General features: G+C 39.4%; 1 protein-coding gene across 1 annotated transcript; it reads right to left on the reverse strand.

The window, feature by feature from the left end:
- Window positions 1-6,781: 6,781 nt before the first annotated feature.
- LOC124276833 (alpha-L-fucosidase-like) lies at window positions 6,782-22,821 on the reverse strand. Its single transcript, XM_046712483.1, has 8 exons — window positions 22,347-22,821; window positions 18,501-18,607; window positions 17,719-17,849; window positions 16,222-16,355; window positions 15,556-15,653; window positions 15,188-15,320; window positions 10,107-10,277; window positions 6,782-8,506 (listed from the first exon to the last, which is right to left on the reverse strand). The coding sequence occupies exons 1-8, from the start codon at window positions 22,724-22,726 to the stop codon at window positions 8,251-8,253; spliced, it is 1,410 nt and encodes a 469-aa protein (XP_046568439.1). The 5' UTR covers window positions 22,727-22,821; the 3' UTR covers window positions 6,782-8,250.
- Window positions 22,822-24,497: the final 1,676 nt, after the last annotated feature.

Genomic DNA, 24,497 nt, shown 5'->3' on the forward strand with positions numbered 1-24,497 from the left:
AGAGTAAGGGACATTGAATAATAAATGTATGTTTCACTGGGAACAAAGAGACATTTGTAGAATTGATCAATACGAGCCTTGGGCCATACAGATGGGAAAAGAAACTTAGACAAAAACATTAATAATCAGTTAAATCACTAAATAATATATATGTTAACATATATGTCTCTAAGCTTTTTCGACGAAAAAGGGGACTGAAATATAATATTTCATTAAACAAAACGCTGAATCGAAAATACATTCAACTTGTAATTTTTCGCCTCTCGCGGCTATGTGTTGAAATATCGACACATGGTTGCTTGTGACGATGTATCCTTACAATGAGGCTTTGATCGTTATTATTTTTCGTTGTTTTTAAAAATATGTGTGCCCGGGATAATTATTGAAGTGTTTATTATGAATATAACGAACCGCGAATAACAGAATGCTTCAATTTCTCTAGAAAAAAACACTCAAAGACGTTTGAAGCCAACATTCTTACTTTTTGTATTGACTCACTTCTTATAAAAGACACTACACAATGACCACACGAAATAGGATTTAATATTTCTCTTAAAATAATAATCCACTTTAATAGAAATAATATCCTGAATGGTAATTTATCAAGTGTTGTAGAATACTAATATCCCTCTATTCTGTTTGTGATTAACTGTAAAATGACCGAGTGACATATTAAGCATGATTATGATATCATTCTGTCTCCACCCATTTCCCATGATCTCACAGACAGACGCTATTGTTTGCTGTGTTGTCCGTGGTCCTCCCTACTCCCCCACCTCGATCTCCCCTCCCCTGCTTTATAAACCGTTTTAAGTCGTGGGTTGACCACTGCCCGGAATTGATTAACGCGCCAATTATGTTTTGTTCGGCTCGCCCGTGTGACTAACACAGTGCAAATATGGAGACTTGGAACGGGAGGGAATAACACGCAAATCCCATAATCAACAGAGTCCTTGTGTAATTGTATTCTCCTGTCTTTGGCTATTACAAATAGGAATTACGAGAAATACAAATGAATACCTGCCCTGTGTCCATCTGCTGATGGATTGCGTGATTCCATGTCGGGCCTGTTCAGGGCCTAGATTTTTAAAGTTCTCTTAGCGCTAATATAGCCGTAAGTGCCATACATTAACCTTAAAGGTCACATGCAACGTAAAACACAACTTTGCAGATTCTGTTACCTTTCGGTAGGGACTTACCGAAAAAAAAAGCGTCAAAAATGCAAATTCAACTTATAAAGTTGAAAAATAACGCGACGAAAAAAACCGCGCGAAATCGGAGTTCAAACGTTTCACTAATTTTCCCCAGACTTTTCTGGGGAATACGGGTTTCAACAGCTGGCTGCGCTCACAGCACGTGCGCAGTGAAATAGGTTCGCGCAACTTGGAAGCGGGCTGTCTGGTGAATACTCGGTGAAGGCTTTGGTGTGAGCTAGTTTCATAATGTTTTGTTGATATCTCACAGGCGCGAGCTTTTTGTATGTTATGACAGTAAATAAACTGTTTATATAATTTCATTCGTCTATTTCACCACACGTTCTTCTTACCGAGTCACTTTCTCAGTTCGATACTTAAAAGCAATGTCATTATTTAGCGTTGACACAATTTCTAACTGTGATATAGATATGTCGCTGTCACAGACAAAACTCAATGTCTTGTTTTATTGACACCAGTGTGTCTGCCTGCCTGTCTGCTAATGACAATATTCAATACACAACTGCGATCACTGACCACATGCAATTTGAACTTAACACCAATCAGGCTATACACCATAAACAAAACGCATTGATTTATGGCCCGAGTTCGGTCTCTGTCACATTATGTAATTACACAGACAGGCAGGTGTGATACTTGAACACATGACATGTTATGATGTCTGTTGATTGCAAAATGTTATACACAAAAAAATGAGCATGTATTTACAAAACCGCACTTTCTATATATACACACACATTGACCCGTGAAGGCGGCATCTGCTAATGAACCAGCCGTTACACTTGAGTGCACACCCACCCGCTCTGACTGGGTTCGGTATCCCGGCTGCTTCGTTTCGAGGGAGGTAAACCCAAGTACAAAATATTGCACTTTTGATTTGCGATTATACGCTTATAATTTTGTTTATTTGTTTTTTTCATAATCAGCAATGCATATTATATGTCATGAAGAAGTGATAATTGTGTTTTAATTATGTTTGATTTTTTGGTTGCATGTGACCTTTAACCTACGACTATCTTAGCGCTAAGAGAGCTTCGAATATCTAGGCCCTGTTTCTGTAGATGTCTTGAGTGAGTGAGTGAGTGGATAAATGTGGCATCATGCTGATATAAATAGCATATAACAGTGACGTGTAAGGTATTGATTCTCACCTGATCCAACAGTCACAGGCCCTCGTGTCTTTGCGAGGATTAATGAAAAAAAACTATTGTTTTTGAGATGACCTCCGACCCGAAATGCTTCACAGTGCAATACATCATGACAAGGTAATAATGTATTATTCTGTGAAGCATTTCGAGTCGGGGGTCATCTCAAATGTTTGTATATATTTTATAAAATATTTAATGCTCCGAAAGACACGAGGGCCTGTGCCAACAGTGGGCGATAGCATGAGCATTGATACACACATGCAGTGTTAAAATATTTGTTCAATCATATTGGGAAATTATATTACTGATATAGCGAAGTAACTTCGAATTATTACTCAATTCTAATAAACATCGCTATTTCTATATATAGAACGTATAACGGACAGATAGCAAATGACATTTGTTGAGCGATAATATTTGAAATTGACTGAATATATAGGATTTGCTCGTTTTCATCTGCATTTGTATTAAGAATAATGGCTATCTTTCAGAAGAATTCAGTTCTTTAGGGATTACAAAAACTTGTTTTTCTTGACTATGTTTTGCAAGCTTGTCCTTTCCTCACGGTATACCCGATGAAGCGCACATATAATATGCTCCGCTCAACAATAATTATGACATGGTCGTGGTATGTAGTGCCTACAAGGTAACAGTCTTTGTGCTAGTTCTATATTTTAGATTGGTGAGGTGAGGTGAAATTGGGTTTAACGTCGTGCTTGAGAATATTTCGCTCATATGACGACGTGCATGCGTGTGTATGTGTAGGTGCGGCTGCTTGTACTAGCCCAGACTGAAGCTGGTTTAATAATGCTAGCCCACTGAGATAACCATGCCGCAGTGAGCATGAATACCCCACTCAGACACATTATACTGACTCCGAGCAGACCAGTCCTTGATGTACCCATTAATGCCGAGCGCCAGGCAGGGACCAACAATGCAAGTACCATATTTTAACGTCTCTTGGTATGACGTGGTCGGGGATGGAACGGGCGGACGCTCTAACCACTACACCACGGAGGCGGTCTTATATTGGTAGAGGACAAAAAGCAGTAAGTGTATATGGTTTTACACCGCATTAGAAATATTCCAGAAATATCCCGACTGATGACACAAATATTGGCTTCAAACATTTCCCGCGTGGGAAATCGAAGGAGTGTTTTCTTTGGCGTGACGAGTGAACGTTCCAACTGCTAGGAGACGAAGAAAGGTACATGTAGTGAATTAACGAGATAGAAACGTAATTTCATCTGAGTTTATCTTCCATTTTCTGACCAAAAATTCAAACTTATCCCAAGTCATCATAATGTCACCCGATTGTGTAATCGCACCCTGACGGAATGACCGTTAACAACCACAGCTGGCTTACGAGAGTTTATCTTTCATTTCGTTATTTGTAAAAAAGCATTCAACCTAACCCAAGTCTAGCAATGGCATATTGTACCACCGAGTCCGCATATCTGATTGGCCAGCAACATCTCTATGCTCCTTGATTCATAAAGATGTTGGACGTTGAAGACATGTCCCGACACCTACAACTTATTACATCTTCTGTCAAGTTACTTTCGTGTGTAATTTGTATATACATTCGTGACCAACTTGTGTTATTCCGGAACAAGCCGAATAGCTTCTTGGAGGTTACGGAAAGGGGCGAGTGGTGACGAATGTGTCCCACCCCCACCGCTATCTCTGGGTTAGCCTACTAGATAAAGCGTTCGCTCGTCATGTCTAAGGACCTGGTTCGATTCCCAATATGGCTGTAATGTGAAAATACTTGCAAAATATATTTAGCTAATGCCTGCGCAGTCTATTGCGGCATAGTTATCATTTTGTATTTCGTGCCCATCTAAGACAATCCTTTGTAAATCCGTGAAGATCCGGGTTAGAATTTTTCTTCAGCAATCCATGCTTGTGGTAAGATGCGACTAACGTAACCGGGTGGTCAGACTCACTGACTTGGTTGACATGCATCGTATGCCAATGGCATAGATCGGCGCTCGTTCTATTGATCACTGGATTGTCTGGTCCAGATTCGATTATTTACAGACCGCAGCCATATAGCTGGAATGTTGCTGAGTGCGGCGTAAAACAGCAAACCAACTAACCAGACTTTCTTTAATGGTGAGCTTTAAAAAATCACTCCATAGAATGCAAGAAAAAGATCTTGTCCTTAGGTATAACAAGTTAGTCGTGTTGGATGAGACGATACGCGAAAAACAGTTTGTTCCCTCCATTCCAAGAAAACATGTATTACTGGAAACAATGACACATCATGGTTATTTAATGAACTCTTATTACACAACAGAGAAGAATCAAACGTGAACAAAACCATCTTTTGAAAATGATATTTCAAAGGAACTAATCAACTTTGAAAATTACGAATAATTGTCAAAATTGACCGCAGCGTATCGGGGTTCGCATCAATTGTTTTTTAATATCATTTTTATACACCCCATCACCCAGATGTTCGCTATTACCGTCACATCGTTGATCACAGTCACTCGGCTGACACGCACTGTCATATCTAGTCTGTCTCACAGTCCCTGAACAACATTATTTTCCCTACTGCCTAGCCCTCTCTGCAGTGCTAAAGCCCTAAATAAAGCAAGTCTAGATTTCCTCAGGTTCAGGGTCTGTTAACATCTGCAAGAAAACTAACTCACTTTGGGGGTCGGGTTACAAAGTAAACATATCTAACTATCATGGCTGGCCGGACCAACATCCTCACCAGTGGTCTGGAATCTTGCCTCACATTTTCATCTGTCAACTCTTAATTAACAAGCACATTGGGTGACATGAAGCTATAGTGGAGGCCTTGTGCACAGTTTCTGGTTTGAAGAGACAAATCAAGCAAAATCTTGGGGAAAGGTTCCTCCTGAATGTTATGTTGTAAAAAAGTATTGTTTCATTGTCTAACTTGGGTCCACACATAGCAGCCCAATTGTAAATGCGGTTAAGGATTTAATTGTAATTAAAACAAGGGTTATTTTTCTTATTCCTGATATAAGATTATTGTGTGAAACTCTGGTGTGTTTTGAGTATCTCTTTTTATCTAATTGCTCAACAGTAAAACATATGGCAGGGACCTAGCACTCATGAAGAGTGAGTGAGTGAGTGAGTGAGTTTGGGTTTACACCGCATTCAGTAATATTCCATATATGGCGGCGGTCTGTAAATAAGTCGAATCTGGACCAGACAATCCAGTGGTCAACAGCATGAGCATCTACGCAATTGGGATACGATGACATGTGTCAACCAAGTCAGCAAGCCCGACCACCCGACCCTGTTAGTCGCCTTCTCGTGAAGAACCAAATTCAAAAGGCACAGCATCTCGGAATTAAATCTGTTTACCTTCGTGATGTGACGCATGCAAGGTGAAATCTAGTGAGGATGATCTAGTATCTAGAAATACCCAGAACATCTTCAAGCGTAAGACAGATGCTGGCCTTTTCACTTCAATTGAACAGTTTGTTTAAAAAAAGGTGGTTATCTATATCCTCTTCGCATATTATACAAATGGAAACTTTTGAATTTGGAGATAAGTTCAAATTCATAAATACTTTTGTTGGTGTTCCACACAGATCTTGCACCTTGGTCATCTAGTGTCCAAGTGACATTGTGGGCTGCAAGTTTCCCAACAGTAAAATGTTAGGCAGCAGGGGCACTTGACCGGCCCACATGAGGTGATGACAGCATGGAGATAGGACAGGAGGGCCAATAAATATGCATTTCACTTATAGCGTTATCTGATGGTTGTATGATGTGACTTCTAATTGGTAATGACCCCAGCACGTGTAGCCCCAATGCAGATGTTCTTAGTCTCTGAATCTCTGGTCTCCCTAGGGCTCCTTTTCAATATAAATGGGATTGTTTGTTACTATCCAAATTATATATATTCAGAGACTAAGCCTTAGTCTATGTCATATCAAACAATGCTCTCAACTCGACATCCATTGAACACGTGACCTCAGGGAGCAGACGACGCCCTCGGCCAGAGAATGTTTCCAAAATCACCGGAAGTTGAAGTTTTGCCGTACTGACTGAACACAAGAGATCAAGGTAGTTAGTCATGGGGGAGGGGATGAGTGGTGGAGGGGGTGGGGTAATAATCTTGAGGGGACGGAGTAATTTGATTTGGTGTGTCCTCGACCTTATTGAGCCGTGTTGTCACAAATGTCAGTCCCCTCATTAACAGATGCTTCAATGTTGACCCCCTAGGACATAAATCACATGACAGTTGATTCAGACCTTAAATGAACCTGGAACAAAAGCCAATCAGTTCCGTCACGTGGGTGAATGTTGTTGAACGCTGCTGTCTTCAGTCCAGCTCTGTCACGCGGTTTGTGTATAATCGTATGGAAAATGCCTTGAAAAGGGAGAAAATATTATTATCAGCTGGTCTGAAGCAAAAACAACCTCTGATTTCAGAGCAAGATGTATTTTATTTGAAAGTATAGCGGTACAGTTAACAGGTGAAGTAAGAGAACAAACAGATCTTTCATTGTTTCAGAACTAACATAAATAATAAAGGACCCAGTGTATGTCATTGCAACAACCCTATTTCCATGGTAATAAAATATTACCATAGTAATGTGGAATGTATGCATTCAACAGGTCCAGTTTTAAACAAACAAATACCATTTTCTTAGGGCATGTATACACATAAACATTACACATTTTCACAAATACTATATCATTGATTGCACACATTTGATATGAAATGGAAAGTAAATTATCACAAAAATATATATTTGATGACAACCCTGACATTTCATTTACAAAATATTTTGCATTTACATGTAAAACACAACAAGAAAAAGTATTCACAGTAGAAAAACACTTGTAAATTACACTTTATTTGATAAAAGATAAAAAACTCTAAAACATTTACATTAAACTGAGCAATATTTTTTTCTTTTAAGTACATAACAACCAAATAACACAAAAATAAAATATTTTGAAAATATACTGTCACCCTCAGGCTATTATGTTATGTTCAAACCAATCATTTTTCAAGAGAGTAAAAGTATTTGACGTCTTGTCGAAAGTGGCTGTGAGGCATGACACTCACATCAGTGACTGGGCATCAGTATTTAGGGACACAGTCAAGGCACATGGAGCACATCAGGCAAAATAAGCATACCTTTCAAATATATCTGTTAGGGCCATAATAAATAAATTAGATTTAATTTAATAAAATTATTAAAAGTCTTACCACATTCCTGTTTGATATGAAGTTAGTGTCTTGAATAGTTTGTTTAATAAATATTTTTATATGAATAAAAATCACATATTGTTTTAAAAAATGGACAAAATGTCATTAATAAGTTTATAACATCCTATGGACACAGGAATTCTATTCCCACAGAGGTTACTTGTCATATCATCCTACGAAGACATGACAGTAGTGAGTGAGTTATTATGTAACGTCACATCGGCAATACTGCAGCCATATCGTGACAAACATGACAAGTAACCTCTGTGGGAAGAGAATGATGGACAGGAGTAAGTGAGCGAATGTTGTCTTGTGTAAAATTCCAGAAACGCTGTGGTGGTTTGAAAATATTTAAATTGGCAGTGAAGAAGCAACAGCAGAGCTCTGCTGTTTTTACAAGTCAGGTCTTAAAATCTTCTATGGCCAAAGTCTTCTCGTTACATTATCATTTGTAATTCTATTTGAAAATTTTAAAAGGGTTTCTGATAAGCAGTTGTAACTCTCTCCACAACTACTTCTGTGTTTCTATTTGTAACAACATGGAATGTCTAGCATGTTTAAACAGAGAGAGAAACAGATTACGTAGACAAAAGTCTTGGATAAAACAAAGTAAATTCCAGCAGGATTTCCATGTGCTGCAAGGATGATAAGGAACATAATGTGTATAACAAAAAACCTAATTAGCAAGTCCTGTAAATTTGAAGGTCCATGCCCATTGGCAAGGTATTTTGTTGAAGGGGATTGGGGGAATCTCGATGTCTATCCCCTTGGGTTCTCTCTTCTGCCAGTTGAAGTTACCAGGGTAACCGAGAAGTGAAACAGTTGTTGCTAGGGAGGTGACCGGGTCGCCAAGGGAAAGGGTGTCACCTTTTGGCCAGTCAAGGACAACAGCATACACACTGGTTCCGCCATTTTGTTTCTTGGATGTGTACCTGTAACATAAACGAGGTCATTAGTTGTGGTGGCAAGTGGGACTGTGTTCAACCAAAAGGTCACAATTGAGACAGTGAGTGAGTATGGATTTATGCCGCTTTTAGCAATATTCCAGCAATATCATGACTGGGGGACGCCAGAAATGGGCTTCACACATTGTTCCCATGTGGGGAATCGAACCTGGATCTTGGGCATGACAAGCGAAAGCTTTAACCACTAGGCTACCTCGCAGCCCTAAAGGTCACAAAATAGGTGAAGTTATGCAATGTTAGTCATGTACGTGGGAAATAACTGTGTTCTGATTGCATGAGTAGTTCCAGTTTCAACAGCTTCAGTCAAAAGGTCACACACTGGAATCCCTAACTAAGAGATTTGCTAAAAATGTGCTGCTGTTCACCCACCAGTGAGTGGGTACTGATTGTTTGTTTGGCATACTCAGCAATTTTCTACCTATAAGAGTGGTGGTGGGGTAGCCTAGTGGTTAAAGCGTTCGCTCCTCACGTTGAAGACCCAGGTTCGAATCCCCACATGGGAACAATGTGTGAAGCCAATTTCTTGCGTCACCTGCCGTGATATTGCTGGAATATTGCTAAAAGCGGCGTAAAACCATACTCACTGACTCTAGCTATAAGATGGTAGGCTGTCAATGATCAACTGTACACTAGACAATCTTGTGATTGAGGTCATGAGATCAATCTATGCGATTGGGATACAATGACTTGGATCAATGAAGGTACCTGATCCACTAGCATAGGTTACTGATGATCAGTTCTACCCTGAATCATCTTGGATGGTATCAGTACCTGTGAGACATTCATGTGATTATAAACATTCTTACAAAGTGTTTTAGTATCTGATGAAGTGTGCAGTTCTAGCCCTCATCTGCAGGGGGTAAAATTCAGTGATAGGACAAGCTACTTCATGACTCACATGACGTGTTGTACAAAATGATATCATCCCTGTACATGACAGCCATGACACACATGACGTGTTGTACAATGATATCATCCCTGTACATGACAGCCATCATGACACACGATGTGTTGTACAATATGATATCATCCCTGTACATGACAGCCATGACACACATGACGTGTTGTACAATATCATCCCTGTACATGACAAATCATGACACACATGACGTGTTGTACAATGATATCATCCCTGTACATGACAGCCATCATGACACACATGACGTGTTGTACAGTGATATCATCCCTGTACATGACAGCCATCATGACACACATGTGTTGTACAATGATATCATCCCTGTACATGACAGCCATCATGACACACATGACGTGTTGTACAGTGATATCATCCCTGTACATGACAGCCATCATGACTCACATGACGTGTTGTACAATGATATCATCCCTGTGTGTGACAGGCATTATAGTGAGCGAGTGAGTTTAGTTGTACGCCGTTTGAGGGGAATCAAAGCCAGGTCCTTGGCATGACGAGCGAACGCCTTAACCACTAGGCTACCCGACCGCCCCGACAGGCATTATAACTTACATGACGTGTTGTACAATGACATCATCCCTGTACATGACAGGCATGGCTCGAACAACATCATCCCCGCCGCACAACACTCACCACACTCTGCTGGTCAGTGTGTCGTTCTGTGATGTCCAGGGCCGGCTGGAGTAGATGGCCTCTCCGTTGACCTTCAGCCAGTCTCCCATCTGCTTCAGACGTTCCTGGAAGAGTGGAATGATGCGTCCATCTTTGGTGGGTCCGACGTTCATCAGCATGTTGCCTCCACAGCTGAAATATAGACAAGATGTCCATGTTGAAATAAAAACGTTTTTCTTTTTCTGAGTGTGTGAGATGCATTTGTCACCTATGATAACAGCATTCAGTTAAATGTTGTTAGTTTGTTGTTTAAATGCAGTACTCAGCAATATTCCAGCTATATGATGGCAATCTGTAAATAATCGAGTCTGGACCAGACAATCCAGTGATCAACAACATGAGCATCAATCTACTTAACTAGATACGATGACATTTGTCAACCATGTCAGCGAGCCTGACCAGCCGATCCCATTAGTCACATCTTACAACAAGCATGGGTTGCTGAAGACCAGTTCTAACATGAGTCGGAAGACCCTAATTGATTACAGTCATAAATGTATACTCCCAGATGAGATCATCCAATGTTTGAAACAGCAGCTGCGCAGAAATACATTACTTATCAGTCACTCTTTATATTTGTATTCATCTGTTCTGCCCAATCTGTTGTACAACCCCATGAAATGGTTCATGCAGGGGTGGAAATAACTTTAAAATTGCTAGTGTAGTCCGGTACAGTGGCACATGTAAAATCACTTGCCCTGATAATTGTTCCACTATACCAGCCGTTTTCTTGTTAATTAACATTGGAAAGTCAACTGGACACCGGTACAGAGTGATATTTCCACCACTGTTCATGTAATATATTTAATGTATAAACTGTCCCAGTGTGGGTGGGGCTCCAAGCACTTGTAAACACTAGTACTGGGTTTTAAGGGCTAACCTACTGAGATAACATGCTTCAGTTTAACAAGGATACCCTATTGTACCATAGTGTACAAGCGAGTGAGTTACTGAGTGAGTTACTGAGTGGGTGGGTTACTGAGTCTGGGTGGGTGAGCCAGCCAGCCAGCCAACCATGTATTTCATTGTGATGAGCCTCTTACTAACCACAATGAAGATGAGATCCTATATGATTAAGGCAACAAAAGTTACCTCCCCTTACACAGAATTAGCACAAGATGCAATTACATCTCAATATTTTCCTGTGCTGCTAAACATTTAACCCTGTAATCCTTATATCCACTACTTTGTTTATCACAGCTGAGGTTTGCATACTTTCTTGCACAAAGAGGTGATTTAAAACACATAGATTTACTTTGTTTACTTGTTAGGTGATAACGAAGATTATTTTGCATTTTCATATCTGTAAATTAATTTCGACAATTTAATCCATTCTGGATTATGAAGGGAAATAAATGTTTGATTTCAGCATATGACAAAGGTCAAGCACCAATTTTTCAAAGTTTCATCCAAAAAGAGCTCCAAAACCTTCTTCTTATGTTTGTTCAGTCATGGGTTGTAGCAGCTTTCTTCCCTGTCATGATGGAACTGAACTACTGCTAAAGTATTTTGTAAAATATCTCACTTTTACTTAAACATGCTCATGTTTCCTACCTAGCTAAATATTTGTGAGGAAATCAGACACCAGACATGCAGACAGATTATAAAATTCAGTAAAATAAGAACATGCTTATAATGAACTGATGGATATAACAAAATGTTTTTAGGTCTCAGTCACTTGTTGGATATTTCATTAAAAGTGCAACAAAATACAGTTATAATGAGCTAGAATTAGTGATCCCTTTGAGTTGGCTAAAACCAGTAGTTTACTGTATAACGACCAGACTGTCCAATGAAAAGATGACCATATAAAAACAGTCCACATTAGACCAGGTACATATACAGTTACAGAGAGACCTGGAAAACACAGACTACCAGACATACAAGGTTAGACCGACATTCAGAGACAGACATCCAGGTTAGACCGACATTCAGAGACAGACATACAGGTTAGACAAACATTCAGAGACAGACATCCAGGTTAGACAAACATTCAGAGACAGACATCCAGGTTAGACAGACATTCAGAGACAGACATCCAGGTTAGACAGACATTCAGAGACAGACATCCAGGTTAGACAGACATTCAGAGACAGACATCCAGGTAAGACAGACATTCAGAGACAGACATCCAGGTTAGACAGACATTCAGAGACAGACATCCAGGTTAGACAAACATTCAGAGACAGACATCCAGGTTAAACAGACATTCAGAGACAGACATCCAGGTAAGACAGACATTCAGAGACAGACATCCAGGTTAGACAGACATTCAGAGACAGACATCCAGGTTAGACTGACATTCAGAGACAGACATCCAGGTAAGACAGACATTCAGAGACAGACATCCAGGTAAGACAGACATTCAGAGACAGACATCCAGGTTAGACAGACATTCAGAGACAGACATCCAGGTTAGACAGACATTCAGAGACAGACATCCAGGTTAGACAAACATTCAGAGACAGACATCCAGGTTAGACAGACATTCAGAGACAGACATCCAGGTTAGACAGAGACAGACATCCAGGTAAGACAGACATCCAGGTCATCCAGGTTAGACAAACATTCAGAGACAGACATCCAGACAGTTAGACAAACATTCAGAGACAGACATCCAGGTTAGACAGACATTCAGAGACAGACATCCAGGTTAGGCAGACACAGACAAGACATTCCAGTTAGACAGACATTCAGAGACAGACATCCAGGTTAGACAGTTCAGAGACAGACATCCAGGTTAGACAGACATTCAGAGACAGACATCCAGGTTAGACAGACATTCAGAGACAGACATCCAGGTTAGACAGACATTCAGAGACAGACATCCAGGTTAGACAGACATTCAGAGACAGACATCCAGGTTAGACAGACATTCAGAGACAGACATCCAGGTTAGACAGACATTCAGAGACAGACATCCAGGTTAAGACAGACATTCAGAGACAGACATCCAGGTTAGACAGACATTCAGAGACAGACATCCAGGTTAGACAGACATTCAGAGACAGACATCCAGGTTAGACAGACATTCAGGTTAGACAGACATTCAGAGACAGACATCCAGGTTAGACAGACATTCAGAGAAAGACATCCAGGTTAGACAGACATTCAGAGACAGACATCCAGGTAAGACAGACATTCAGAGACAGACATCCAGGTTAGACAGACATCCAGGTTAGACAGACATTCAGAGACAGACATCCAGGTTAGACAGACATTCAGGTTAGACAGACATTCAGAGACAGACATCCAGGTTAGACAGACATTCAGAGACAGACATCCAGGTTAGACAGACATTCAGAGACAGACATCCAGGTAAGACAGACATTCAGAGACAGACATCCAGGTTAGACAGACATTCAGAGACAGACATCCAGGTCATCCAGGTTAGACAAACATTCAGAGACAGACATCCAGGTTAGACAGACATTCAGAGACAGACATCCAGGTTAGACAGACATTCAGAGACAGACATCCAGGTTAGACAGACATTCAGAGACAGACATCCAGGTTAGACAAACATTCAGAGACAGACATCCAGGTTAGACAAGACATTCAGAGACAGACATCCAGGTTAGACAAACATTCAGAGACAGACATCCAGGTTAGACAGACATTCAGAGACAGACATCCAGGTTAGACAAACATTCAGAGACAGACATCCAGGTTAGACAGACATTCAGGTTAGAGACAGACATCCAGGTTAGACAGACATTCAGAGACAGACATCCAGACATCCAGGTTAGACAGACATCCAGGTTAGACAGACATTCAGAGACAGACATCCAGGTTAGACAGACATTCAGAGACAGACATCCAGGTTAGACAGACATTCAGAGACAGACATCCAGGTTAGACAGACATTCAGAGACAGACATCCAGGTTAGACAGACATTCAGAGACAGACATCCAGGTAAGACAGACATTCAGAGACAGACATACAGACATCCAGGTAAGACAGACATTCAGAGACAGACATCCAGGTAAGACAGACATTCAGAGACAGACATCCAGGTTAGACAGACATTCAGAGACAGACATCCAGGTTAAGACAGACATTCAGAGACAGACATCCAGGTTAGACAGACATTCAGAGACAGACATCCAGGTTAGACAGACATTCAGGTTAGACAGTCATTCAGAGACAGACATCCCAATTAGACAGACATTCAGAGAAAGACATCCAGGTTAGACAGACATTCAGAGACAGACATCCAGGTTAGACAAACATTCAGAGACAGACATCCAGGTTAGACAGACATTCAGAGACAGACATCCAGGTTAGACAGACATCCAGGTTAGACAGACATTCAGAGACAGACATCCAGGTAAGACAGACATTCAGAGACAGACATCCAGGTTAGACAGACATTCAGAGACAGACATCCAGGTTAGACAGACATTCAGAGACAGACATCCAGGTTAGACAGACATTCAGAGACAGACATCCAGGTTAGACAGACATTCAGAGACAGACATCCAGGTTAGACAGACATTCAGAGACAGACATCCAGGTTAGACAGACATTCAGAGACAGACATCCAGGTTAGACAGACATTCAGAGACAGACATCCAGGTTAGACAGACATTCAGAGACAGACATCCAGGTTAGACAGACATTCAGAGACAGACATCCAGGTTAGACAGACATCCAGGTTAGACAGACATTCAGGTTAGACAGACATCCAGGTTAGACAGACATTCAGAGACAGACATCCAGGTTAGACAGACATTCAGAGACAGACATCCAGGTTAGACAGACATTCAGAGACAGACATCCAGGTAAGACAGACATTCAGAGACAGACATCCAGGTTAGAACATCCAGGTTAGACAGACATCCAGGTTAGACAGACATTCAGAGACAGACATCCAGGTTAGACAGACATTCAGAGACAGACATCCAGGTTAGACAGACATTCAGAGACAGACATCCAGGTTAGACAGACATTCAGAGACAGACAGCCTGGTTAAGATGGGCATTCAGAGACAGCCAGGCTAACACAAACATTCAGACGGACAGACACAGCCAAACATTACCTGACAGTTGAGACAAATGTCTCCAGCAGTGACTCAATTGTGAGGAACTGAGTCAAGGTAGTATTTCGGTGGTAACCCCAGGATTGACTGTCGATAGTCATCGCATTCTCAAACTTCCTCTTCTGCAGTTTGCCTGTAATATCAATATGATCCAAAGTTGATTAAAACATTAAAATATAAGTCACATGGTTTTATTTGACATGGGTCAATCAATTCTGTTTTGGACATAACTAAAGATCATTATAAAACAAGTATTGGTTAACACTTTTGTAATATTTTCTCAGAATCTTTCAGGGATAGCACAGTCCTACAAATTAACATTAAAAAATTCTTTATGTGGTTGTGGCTCCAGACAGTGGAATCCTTACCTGGATTATACCTGTCTGAGCAGGTGAGGAAGCCGCCATGGTGGCACATGACTCCATTACCCCATCTGTCATTGGTCACCACGGTATCCCGCACAGGGCTGGATAACATAAAGACGTCACAGGATTACACAGGCCTTTCCATGTCCTCCAGGTTCCATACACAGGTAAGTAGTCAAACAAAGTGTGTGCATCATCGAGCTACTTTTCTGAAAAGATACCTTTCAGTATGATCATCTGTTCAGGACAATGAAACTATCAGAGGATGAACTTTAGTTGGAGAACTTCTGTTCAATATTCTGTGAATTTCTGGTGTTCCCTGCCATGATATTGCTGGAATATTGCTAAAAGCGGCGTAAAACCTTACTCACTCATGCATTCACTGTTCAATATCCAGACTACTGGAGGCCTTCTTATTCATCCTGATCATTCTTCAAGCAACAGCCATCAGACTTTGTTTTAGGAACAGACTAACATACTGTTTAGTCAAGGCAGCTTCAGAACAAGCAAACTGGCTACAACAAACGAAGTGTCTGGAGACAATATTTCCACTCACTGAAATACCAAACAATGCATACTAGAGAACAGGAAAACTTGACAAAAACAGTGTTTTTAACTCAGATCGGCTTCATCATCCCTGCTGTCAACCTGGTTCCTGTTAGATCTTACCTGTCATTGTACAGCCAGGCAATAAACTCCCTTGACTGCCAGTAGGTGTCAGGTGCATCCCAGTCTCCATCAGACCAGATAACCTCGGGCTTGTAGGCGTTCACGATCTCATACAACTCGGGCAACGTCTTGTACTGGAAAATTCATCATTGCTTCTTTTATGAAATCCAAACTAATCAGATAAGCAGGCCACAAAGTTAACTGAAGGGATCAAAGAATGAGTCACTCGGGATCCAGTTCAAAGTTGCCTAAATTATACTAAATCTATTAATAGCTAACTATATTGATGAATTAGTTGTGTTTATCAAGCACTTGTCAGTTCACTGATGATTAAAATGGTCCCTGTCCCTTCTCTTCCTCGATAATCACCAAATATATACGTTCTGATAAATCTCCACTAGTATACGAGGATGATCCCTTCTAAATAGTGAGTGAGTGAGTTTAGTTTTACGCCGCACTCAGCAATATCCCAGCTATATGGTATGCAGTCTGTAATTAATCGAGTCTGGACCAGACAATCCAGTGATCAATAGCATGAGCATCGATCTGCGCAATTGGGAACCGATGACATGTGTCAACCAAGTCAGCGAAACTGACCACCCGATCCCGTTAGTCGCCTCTTACGACAAGCATAGTCGCCTTTTATGGCAAGCACATGGGTTGCTGAAGACCTATTCTACCCGGATCTTCACGGGTCCCTTCTAAATAGAACTGGTAGCTGCATTTGTTAAGTCAATATTGATTTTTGTTCATTCTTAATAGTTATTGTACCATATGTGACTGTAGATAAGACAAGGTCCCAGCATGATGCTTAAAAAATATCTCAGTAATGGCATGATCATTAGCTGTAGCAACACTTACATTAGCTGTAGCAACATTTACATTAGCAGTTTCAACACTTATATTAGCAGTTTCAACACTTACATAAGCTGTAGCAACATTTACATTAGCTGTAGCAACATTTACATTAGCTGTAGCAACATTTACATTAGCGGTTTCAACACTTACATTAGCGGTTTCAACATTTACATTAGCTGTAGCAACATTTACATTAGCAGTTTCAACACTTACATTAACTGTAGCAACACTTACATTAGCAGTTTCAACACTTACATTAGCTGTAGCAACACTCACATTAGCGGTTTCAACACTTACATTAGCAGTTTCAACACTTACATTAGCGGTTTCAACACTTACACTAGCTGTAGCAACATTTACATTAGCGGTTTCAACACTTACATTAGCTGTTGCTGCAGCAACACGTGTAATGTTGTGTTAACATTTACTTTCTACTGTTTGAAACTTAGACAAAGCACTGAAAAGTGCCAAGATTACCACTGTAAACTTTTGATTTCCTGTCATGACAATGGCAGATTTACAATGCAGACATGACTAGCAACATTATCTTGTAGACTGTAACTTTCATCTTTAGGTAGAATGTATAAGATAATTTTCCACAAAAGTGAAAAAGTGGTTTTGGTTAACTCCAGTACTGACCTTGACAAAGTTGTTGGTACTGAAGTTGTTGGCCTTGTCCTGTAGATAGAGAGGATGGAACCACTCAAACAGGGAGTGGTACAGCCCGAAGTGGATCTTGGTCTTCTGTCGGATTGCAGCTGCTAGTTCACCTGTGGATGCAATTATTTTAACAGTGTTCATCAACAGGCCAAAAGGTTGCATTTAATATCTAGGGTCCATGGTAATTCTCAAGCCCACATCTATGGTGGATTATAAAAATAAGGGCAGGTAACTCTAAATACTATGTGTTTTAATTCATCATGAGGATGTGTTTTAATTCATCATGAGGATCATGTATTTTTCTTAATTAGACGTACCATTGGGTTTACAATAACAAGTTTTGAAAACTTTAACATATTGACTTGTAATATACATTCCTAAAAGTCTTACAAAGTCTCCTTTTGAGCTTTGAGCTATTTAAATTTCCTTTCATTATCTTGATAATGCTGAGACTTGAGCCAAATAAACACTTAACAAATTGTATCACTATAGTCAAAACCAGCAGCGTTTCTTTTACATCCACTCTGATTTTGCTATATTTATAGCTCTTACCATGAAAAAATACATATCATCATTTCCCAATTGCAGTGATCAATGCTCATGTGGTCAATCACTGGATTGTCTGGTCCAGACTCGTGTATTTCCAGACTGACGGCATACAGCTGAATATTTCTGTGAGCAGCATTAAACAACAAACAAAGAACAAAACCGTAACAGAATGGATATAACATACCCTGGATAGAAGATGCAAGTTGACTTACCCACGAGATCCCTGTTGGGGCCGTTGTCCATGGAGTTCCAGTTGAAGGAGTACTTGGACGGCCAGTTGGTGAAACCTTCATGGTGCTTGCTGGTCAGCACAACGTATCTGAAAAAAACATTCAGAGTGAGCGAGTGAGTGAATGTTGCTTAGGCCAAAAAAATGTCTGTTTCCTATTACATGCTTTTTAAAAATAGGGTAGGTAGGTCGGTTTTATCTTTATTTTATATTTTTTTAAATTTTTTAGTAGCACCAGGTGGGCACCTGAGGTCTTCAAGAGTACCATATCATGTAGTGACAATGCCTTGTGATAAAACATAGAAAGATTTCTGTTTCAAGTTATTATTTATGTTATTTATTTGCAGGTTTTGTCAGTGAGAGCCCATTATGCCAATTCAATGCAATCTATTTTAGCCCTACGTACACTGAAAAACATGAAAATATCATACTTGATTTGGATGAAAATGATGAGTTGAAATGCACTCCAGTCATGATTTTGACTTGGTTAAAAATAGATTTAGGGTCGGGTGGTTAGGATAGGGTTGGTCGGGTTACCGGTAACAGACATATTTTTTTGTTTGGGGGGGGGGGGGGGTTGGCTTAATGCCACATCACCAATTCTGCACTGATTTTGTAGCAATGGAGAACAATGTAGGATTACAAACCAAGTGATTATTGAGATGTCAGCAGGCAATTTTGAAAACAAATTCTTTGTTCAAAACAGGGATCTGTTTTCACATATTTTAGTCCAAGGTCGATTATTGTTAGTAGTAGAACATTCAAAATATTTTCCGACTACTGGTACACCTAAACTACTTCCTTGTCTCACCGCAAATCATAACTTATTTTTATGGTGATAATGTTGGTTATAATTAGTGGTGTTCTGATTAATTGAAATAATCAAACATTGGCCGCAGTAACTAAACGACCAAGCAATCGATCATGTTTTCTCATGTTAGTCATAAACATAAACGCTTTTGGAATAGTTTTTGGCATTAAAATGGGTTAGCATCATTTCTCAGAGTTTCCTGTTATGGTTGTTAATTCAGATAAAAATAGAGAAAAAACATCTAGTTCTTTGTTTCTTTGTCTTTATTTGCAAACAGAAAACAAGGTCATTTTGAAATTTAACAACACAGATAAATACAACCTGGTGAAAAATACTTATTTTCAATGATTGATAGGTTATAATGACCCAGTCATTAATTATGAGATTTTAACGAATTCCCACCACTGATAATCACATTAACATTAATATGGAATTTTTAACATATTTTTCATCCCAATGTGGGATTATTACTGACAGTAGCTGCAGATATGGGGTCATCTACTGGCATCTGAGCTGGTGGAGTTTAACAAGTGCTGTAGGTATGATAGGAGAGTACGAAAATAAATCACTTTATTTCTTCAAGCTTGAAGAAATGTATTGGTATCTTGTGTCGCATATGCAGTATCACTGTGTGTAAGCAAGATCAGCTGTCACACGATTGTTGATTGTTGTTACTGGTTGTTTTGTCACGCACACCATGTCCACACCGATCCGCAGAAATAATCATTACCACACTGGGAGCAACTGTAACAAACCTGATTCTACCTCCACTTGTTGTATCCCCTTAAGAGTCCAGCTGGGATATAACAGTAAACATCATAAACTAAAATACTTGCGAATGTTTTAGGAATGCATCTATTTGACATGTTTGAGGTTTGACAAGCAAATAAACAGGTTCCTTATTGATTGTACAATTATATACATGATCTGTATTTATTGCTAACATCAATAAATGGGTACCTGGTAGGAGATGGTAAAGTGACTGTTGACTCAGCATCTGAAAGGCAGCTTGAGCTACATACTCCCCAGTGAGTTCACAAAGACAGAGGAGCGCAGAATGATCCGCTGATTCGCGGACAATACTTTCAGCAGGTTTAAACAGATAGTCTTCAGTGCATTACAGATATCCATATATATATAACACTTAGTCAGGTTTAAACAGATAGTCTACAGGTTTAAACAGATAGTCTACAGTGCATTACAGATATCCAAATATATAACACTTAGTCAGGTTTAAACAGATAGTCTACGTTGCATTACAGATATCCATATATATAACACTTAGGTTTAAACAGATAGTCTACAGTGCATTACAGATATCCATATATATAACACTTAGTCAGGTTTAAACAGATAGTCTACGTTGCATTACAGATATCCATATATACAACGCTTAGTCAGGTTTAAACAGATAGTCTACAGTGCATTACAGATATCCATATATATAACACTTAGTCAGGTTTAAACAGATAGCCTACAGTGCATTACAGATATCCATATATACAACACTTAGTCAGGTTTAAACAGATAGTCTACAGTGCATTACAGATATCCATATATATAACACTTAGTCAGGTTTAAACAGGTAGTCTACAGTGCATTACAGATATCCATATATACAACACTTAGTCAGGTTTAAACAGATAGTCTACAGTGCATTACAGATATCCATAGATATAACACTTAGTCAGCTTTAAACAGATAGTCTACGTTGCATTACAGATATCCATATATATAACACTTAGTCAGGTTTAAACAGGCAGTCTACAGTGCATTACAGATATCCTTATATATAACACTTAGTCAGCTTTAAACAGATAGTCTACAGTGCATTACAGATATCCATAGATATAACACTTAGTCAGGTTTAAACAGATAGTCTACGTTGCATTACAGATATCCATATATATAACACTTAGTCAGGTTTAAACAGGTAGTCTACAGTGCATTACAGATATCCTTATATATAACACTTAGTCAGCTTTAAACAGATAGTCTACAGTGCATTACAGATATCCATATATATAACACTTAGTCAGGTTTAAACAGATAGTCTACAGTGTATTACAGATATCCATATTTATAACACTTAGTCAGGTTTAAACAGATAGTCTACAGTGTATTACAGATATCCATTTATACAACACTTAGTCAGGTTTAAACAGATAGTCTACAGTGCATTACAGATATCCATATATATAACACTTAGTCAGGTTTAAACAGATAGCCTACAGTGCATTACAGATATCCATATATATAACACTTAGTCAGGTTTTATTTTCTTGTGCTTGTTAAGATAAAGTTGTCTTTCACTACTGGCTAGCGAACAGTTATCGCCATATTTTAGCAGTATTTACAAAATTACTCCGCTGTTCGTTAAATTAATGAAACAGAATTAATTATGATACTTAATTAGCTATTCACCGATGTGTCCAGCCCGTTCACTGCCCCGATCATGTTTTTATGTAACGGCGGAAGTGAATCATGGAAGTATAAATAAATGTTTTCTCACAACTAACTGTAACAGTTATCGCCATTCGGAATTTCTCATGACCTTCGTGAGATAATATCTATTTATATCATACAGAAACCTCGAATAATTGATTGTGTGACTATTTGAGTGTTTCTTTTACAGCAGATTGATAGGAAATGAAACAATTAATGAGATGAGATAATATCGTGAGATAATATCTATTTATATCATACAGAAACCTCGAATAATTGATTGTGTGACTATTTGAGTGTTTCTTTTACAGCAGATTGATAGGAAATGAAACAATTAATGACTTGTGAACTTGAACTTGCTATTACATGTATATTGGTCGTGTGAACTAATGAATGTTTCTTTAGCCTCCCAAAATCTATTTATATCACGACAAAATTAATATGGTAGGGACTAAGGGAGTCCCTGTAGTATATTTGCCCTAACCCTGGTGGCGAACACATTCTGAAGTGACACCTAGATATCTGCCTACGTTGTGATCATGGTGTGTGATGAAAGCACTTGTAGACACTTACTGCGCTCCGGAGGAATTGAAAATCTCCGCCCACTCCGCTGGGTTGAAGAACTCTGCTGTGAACTGTGCGGCAAAGTCTGCATACGTGAAGTCAGGCCGGTAGTTGTCGTGCATAAACTTCACTGTGTCGTTAGTTTTACCACCTTTCCAATCGTTCCAAAACCATTCCGACCGGAAGCTCGGGACAGAAAACACGCCCCAGTGAATGAAAATACCTAGTTTTGCTTCATCATACCACGGTGGAAGTGGCCGGGAGTCGATAGATTCCCATGTTGGTGAATAGTTTTTCAAACCACGCGCTGACAAGACGAATATCAGCAGAGAAAAAACAAGCAGGACCTTATCTGCCGCCATTTTGTTATCATGTGACTTGAGGTGCATCACGTGTGTTTACATTTCTTCTCAGGCGGAGACATTGTCGAGTTCCGCCCCTGAGAGCGCTTTCGCCTCGCCGCACTACAGCTAGACTGGCACAAGTCTATAGGGTAATAATTAATAGTGGAAATGATAATTTCTAAATATAAATAGCAGACTGGGGTCCTTTGACGTACTGTCCCCGTATCTGGACTTGCCTCTTTAAAGGATAGAATCACTATACATGCAAGGCCACAGCCTTCAGGAGGCGTTGAGGAGGACAATCGCTGATCGAAAGGGAGGGGCTCTTAATGACAATTGGAGTTGTCCGACTGTTTCTGAGAAATTAAAACAATTTAATTTCTTAATAATTGTGAAAACGGCTTTGCCATACGAGAGCGAGGGATGTACCGATATTTAGGCTCGAGTGTCGTAAACATAGTATGATAGAGGTTCAACTCTAACCCTGATCTTCACGGGTAGCCAGGCAGAGGTATGAGCATGGGTACCCCTAATGCACTGACTAATTTAAGTGAAGGATATGATCCGAAAGGTCGTGATTATTTTCAATGTGTTGCTGGTTCGAAGCTGTCCAGCGGATAAGTGCACTTTTTTCACTGAATTGTGCACTTTGTGTTACAAGCATGAAACTTGGCATGATTGTAGCTTATACCATTCTAACTGAATAAAGATCGAGAGGCCTCGCAGATTTTTTATATTTTCCATAATTTTGGGGGAAAAAGTGAAAAAATATAATTTTTTATACTATTTTCGTCATAACTTTTTACAAAATTCTCCAATTCTCATAAGACATATATCAAATTGTAGGAAATCCATAGCTGGTCATTTTCCATCTATACATGTCTTTTTATCTTTAACGGTTAGGTCTACGGAAGTCAATTTATATCATGACTACCCAAAAATGCGAAAATTGGCGGCCATTTTGAAAACGGCCGCCAATTTTCGCACACCAGTTTGCAAAATGGCCGCCATATAGAGTACATCAGTAAAATAAGTATGAGATCATCCCATGATCTAAAATATTTTTTATCATTTCTTTGCAAATTCAATACGAGAAGCCTCACAGATTGTTGTAATTTTATATATTTGGGGGGAAAAAGTGGGGAAAAAATTGAATTTTCCAAAAAATGTTCCTTTAACTCAATTTTAAATCCTCATAAATTATCTAACTAGAATATTGTGAGAACAGACCAAAGTTTATTTTAAGGAATATATCATTAGATTTACTTACATTTATAATGTATGAGCTTGATTGGCTATAGATCACCTATGAAAACTTATCAAAATCAACGCAAACATATTTCATTTCAACATCAATGTCAAAGTAGCTATCTCATTAATCTATGGAAGGTTACTCAATCATGTGTAATTGTATCTAGCTTGACTGGATCAGAAAAGTGCAGTGCACTTAAGAGCTGCTTTTAAACACTTGGACCAGTTTGAACATTTTATACACATGCATTTCAGCAATTCCTGGCAGCCCTTTCATGCCAATAGAAGAGTTGTCCATACAGGCCCAAGCTCTCCCCTAGAGTTATTGCCAACCCTATACAGAGGGCTTGGTAACTCCTGTGATTTCATCAGGGATTGCTCTGAAACATAACTCCCCTGATTTACAGCTCTCTTTATATGTTGGATCAAAGCTTATTCTGTTGGGGGGAATATTGTCCAAAGTTCTCCTCATCGTGGTGAACAAATGCTTTCTTGCTTCATTCACTTTCATGAGGTTGCTTGCTCTGTCATACAGCAGTACAACAAATCTCTCAAGCTGATGAAT

This window comes from Haliotis rubra, unplaced genomic scaffold, assembly GCF_003918875.1.
Source record: "Haliotis rubra isolate DU_JTF1 unplaced genomic scaffold, ASM391887v1 Scf214, whole genome shotgun sequence".
NCBI classification, from domain to species: domain Eukaryota; kingdom Metazoa; phylum Mollusca; class Gastropoda; order Lepetellida; family Haliotidae; genus Haliotis; species Haliotis rubra.

Excerpts from the sequence above, each read along its gene's own strand:
- LOC124276833 (XM_046712483.1), bottom strand. The coding sequence starts at position 22,726 with ATGCACCTCAAGTCACATGATAACAAAATGGCGGCAGATAAGGTCCTG. Across the intron at positions 16,356-17,718 it reads GTACCAACAACTTTGTCAAG|TACAAGACGTTGCCCGAGTT; the intron begins GTCAGTACTGGA and ends TGAATTTTCCAG. Across the intron at positions 10,278-15,187 it reads ACATTTGTCTCAACTGTCAG|CTGTGGAGGCAACATGCTGA; the intron begins GTAATGTTTGGC and ends TCTATATTTCAG.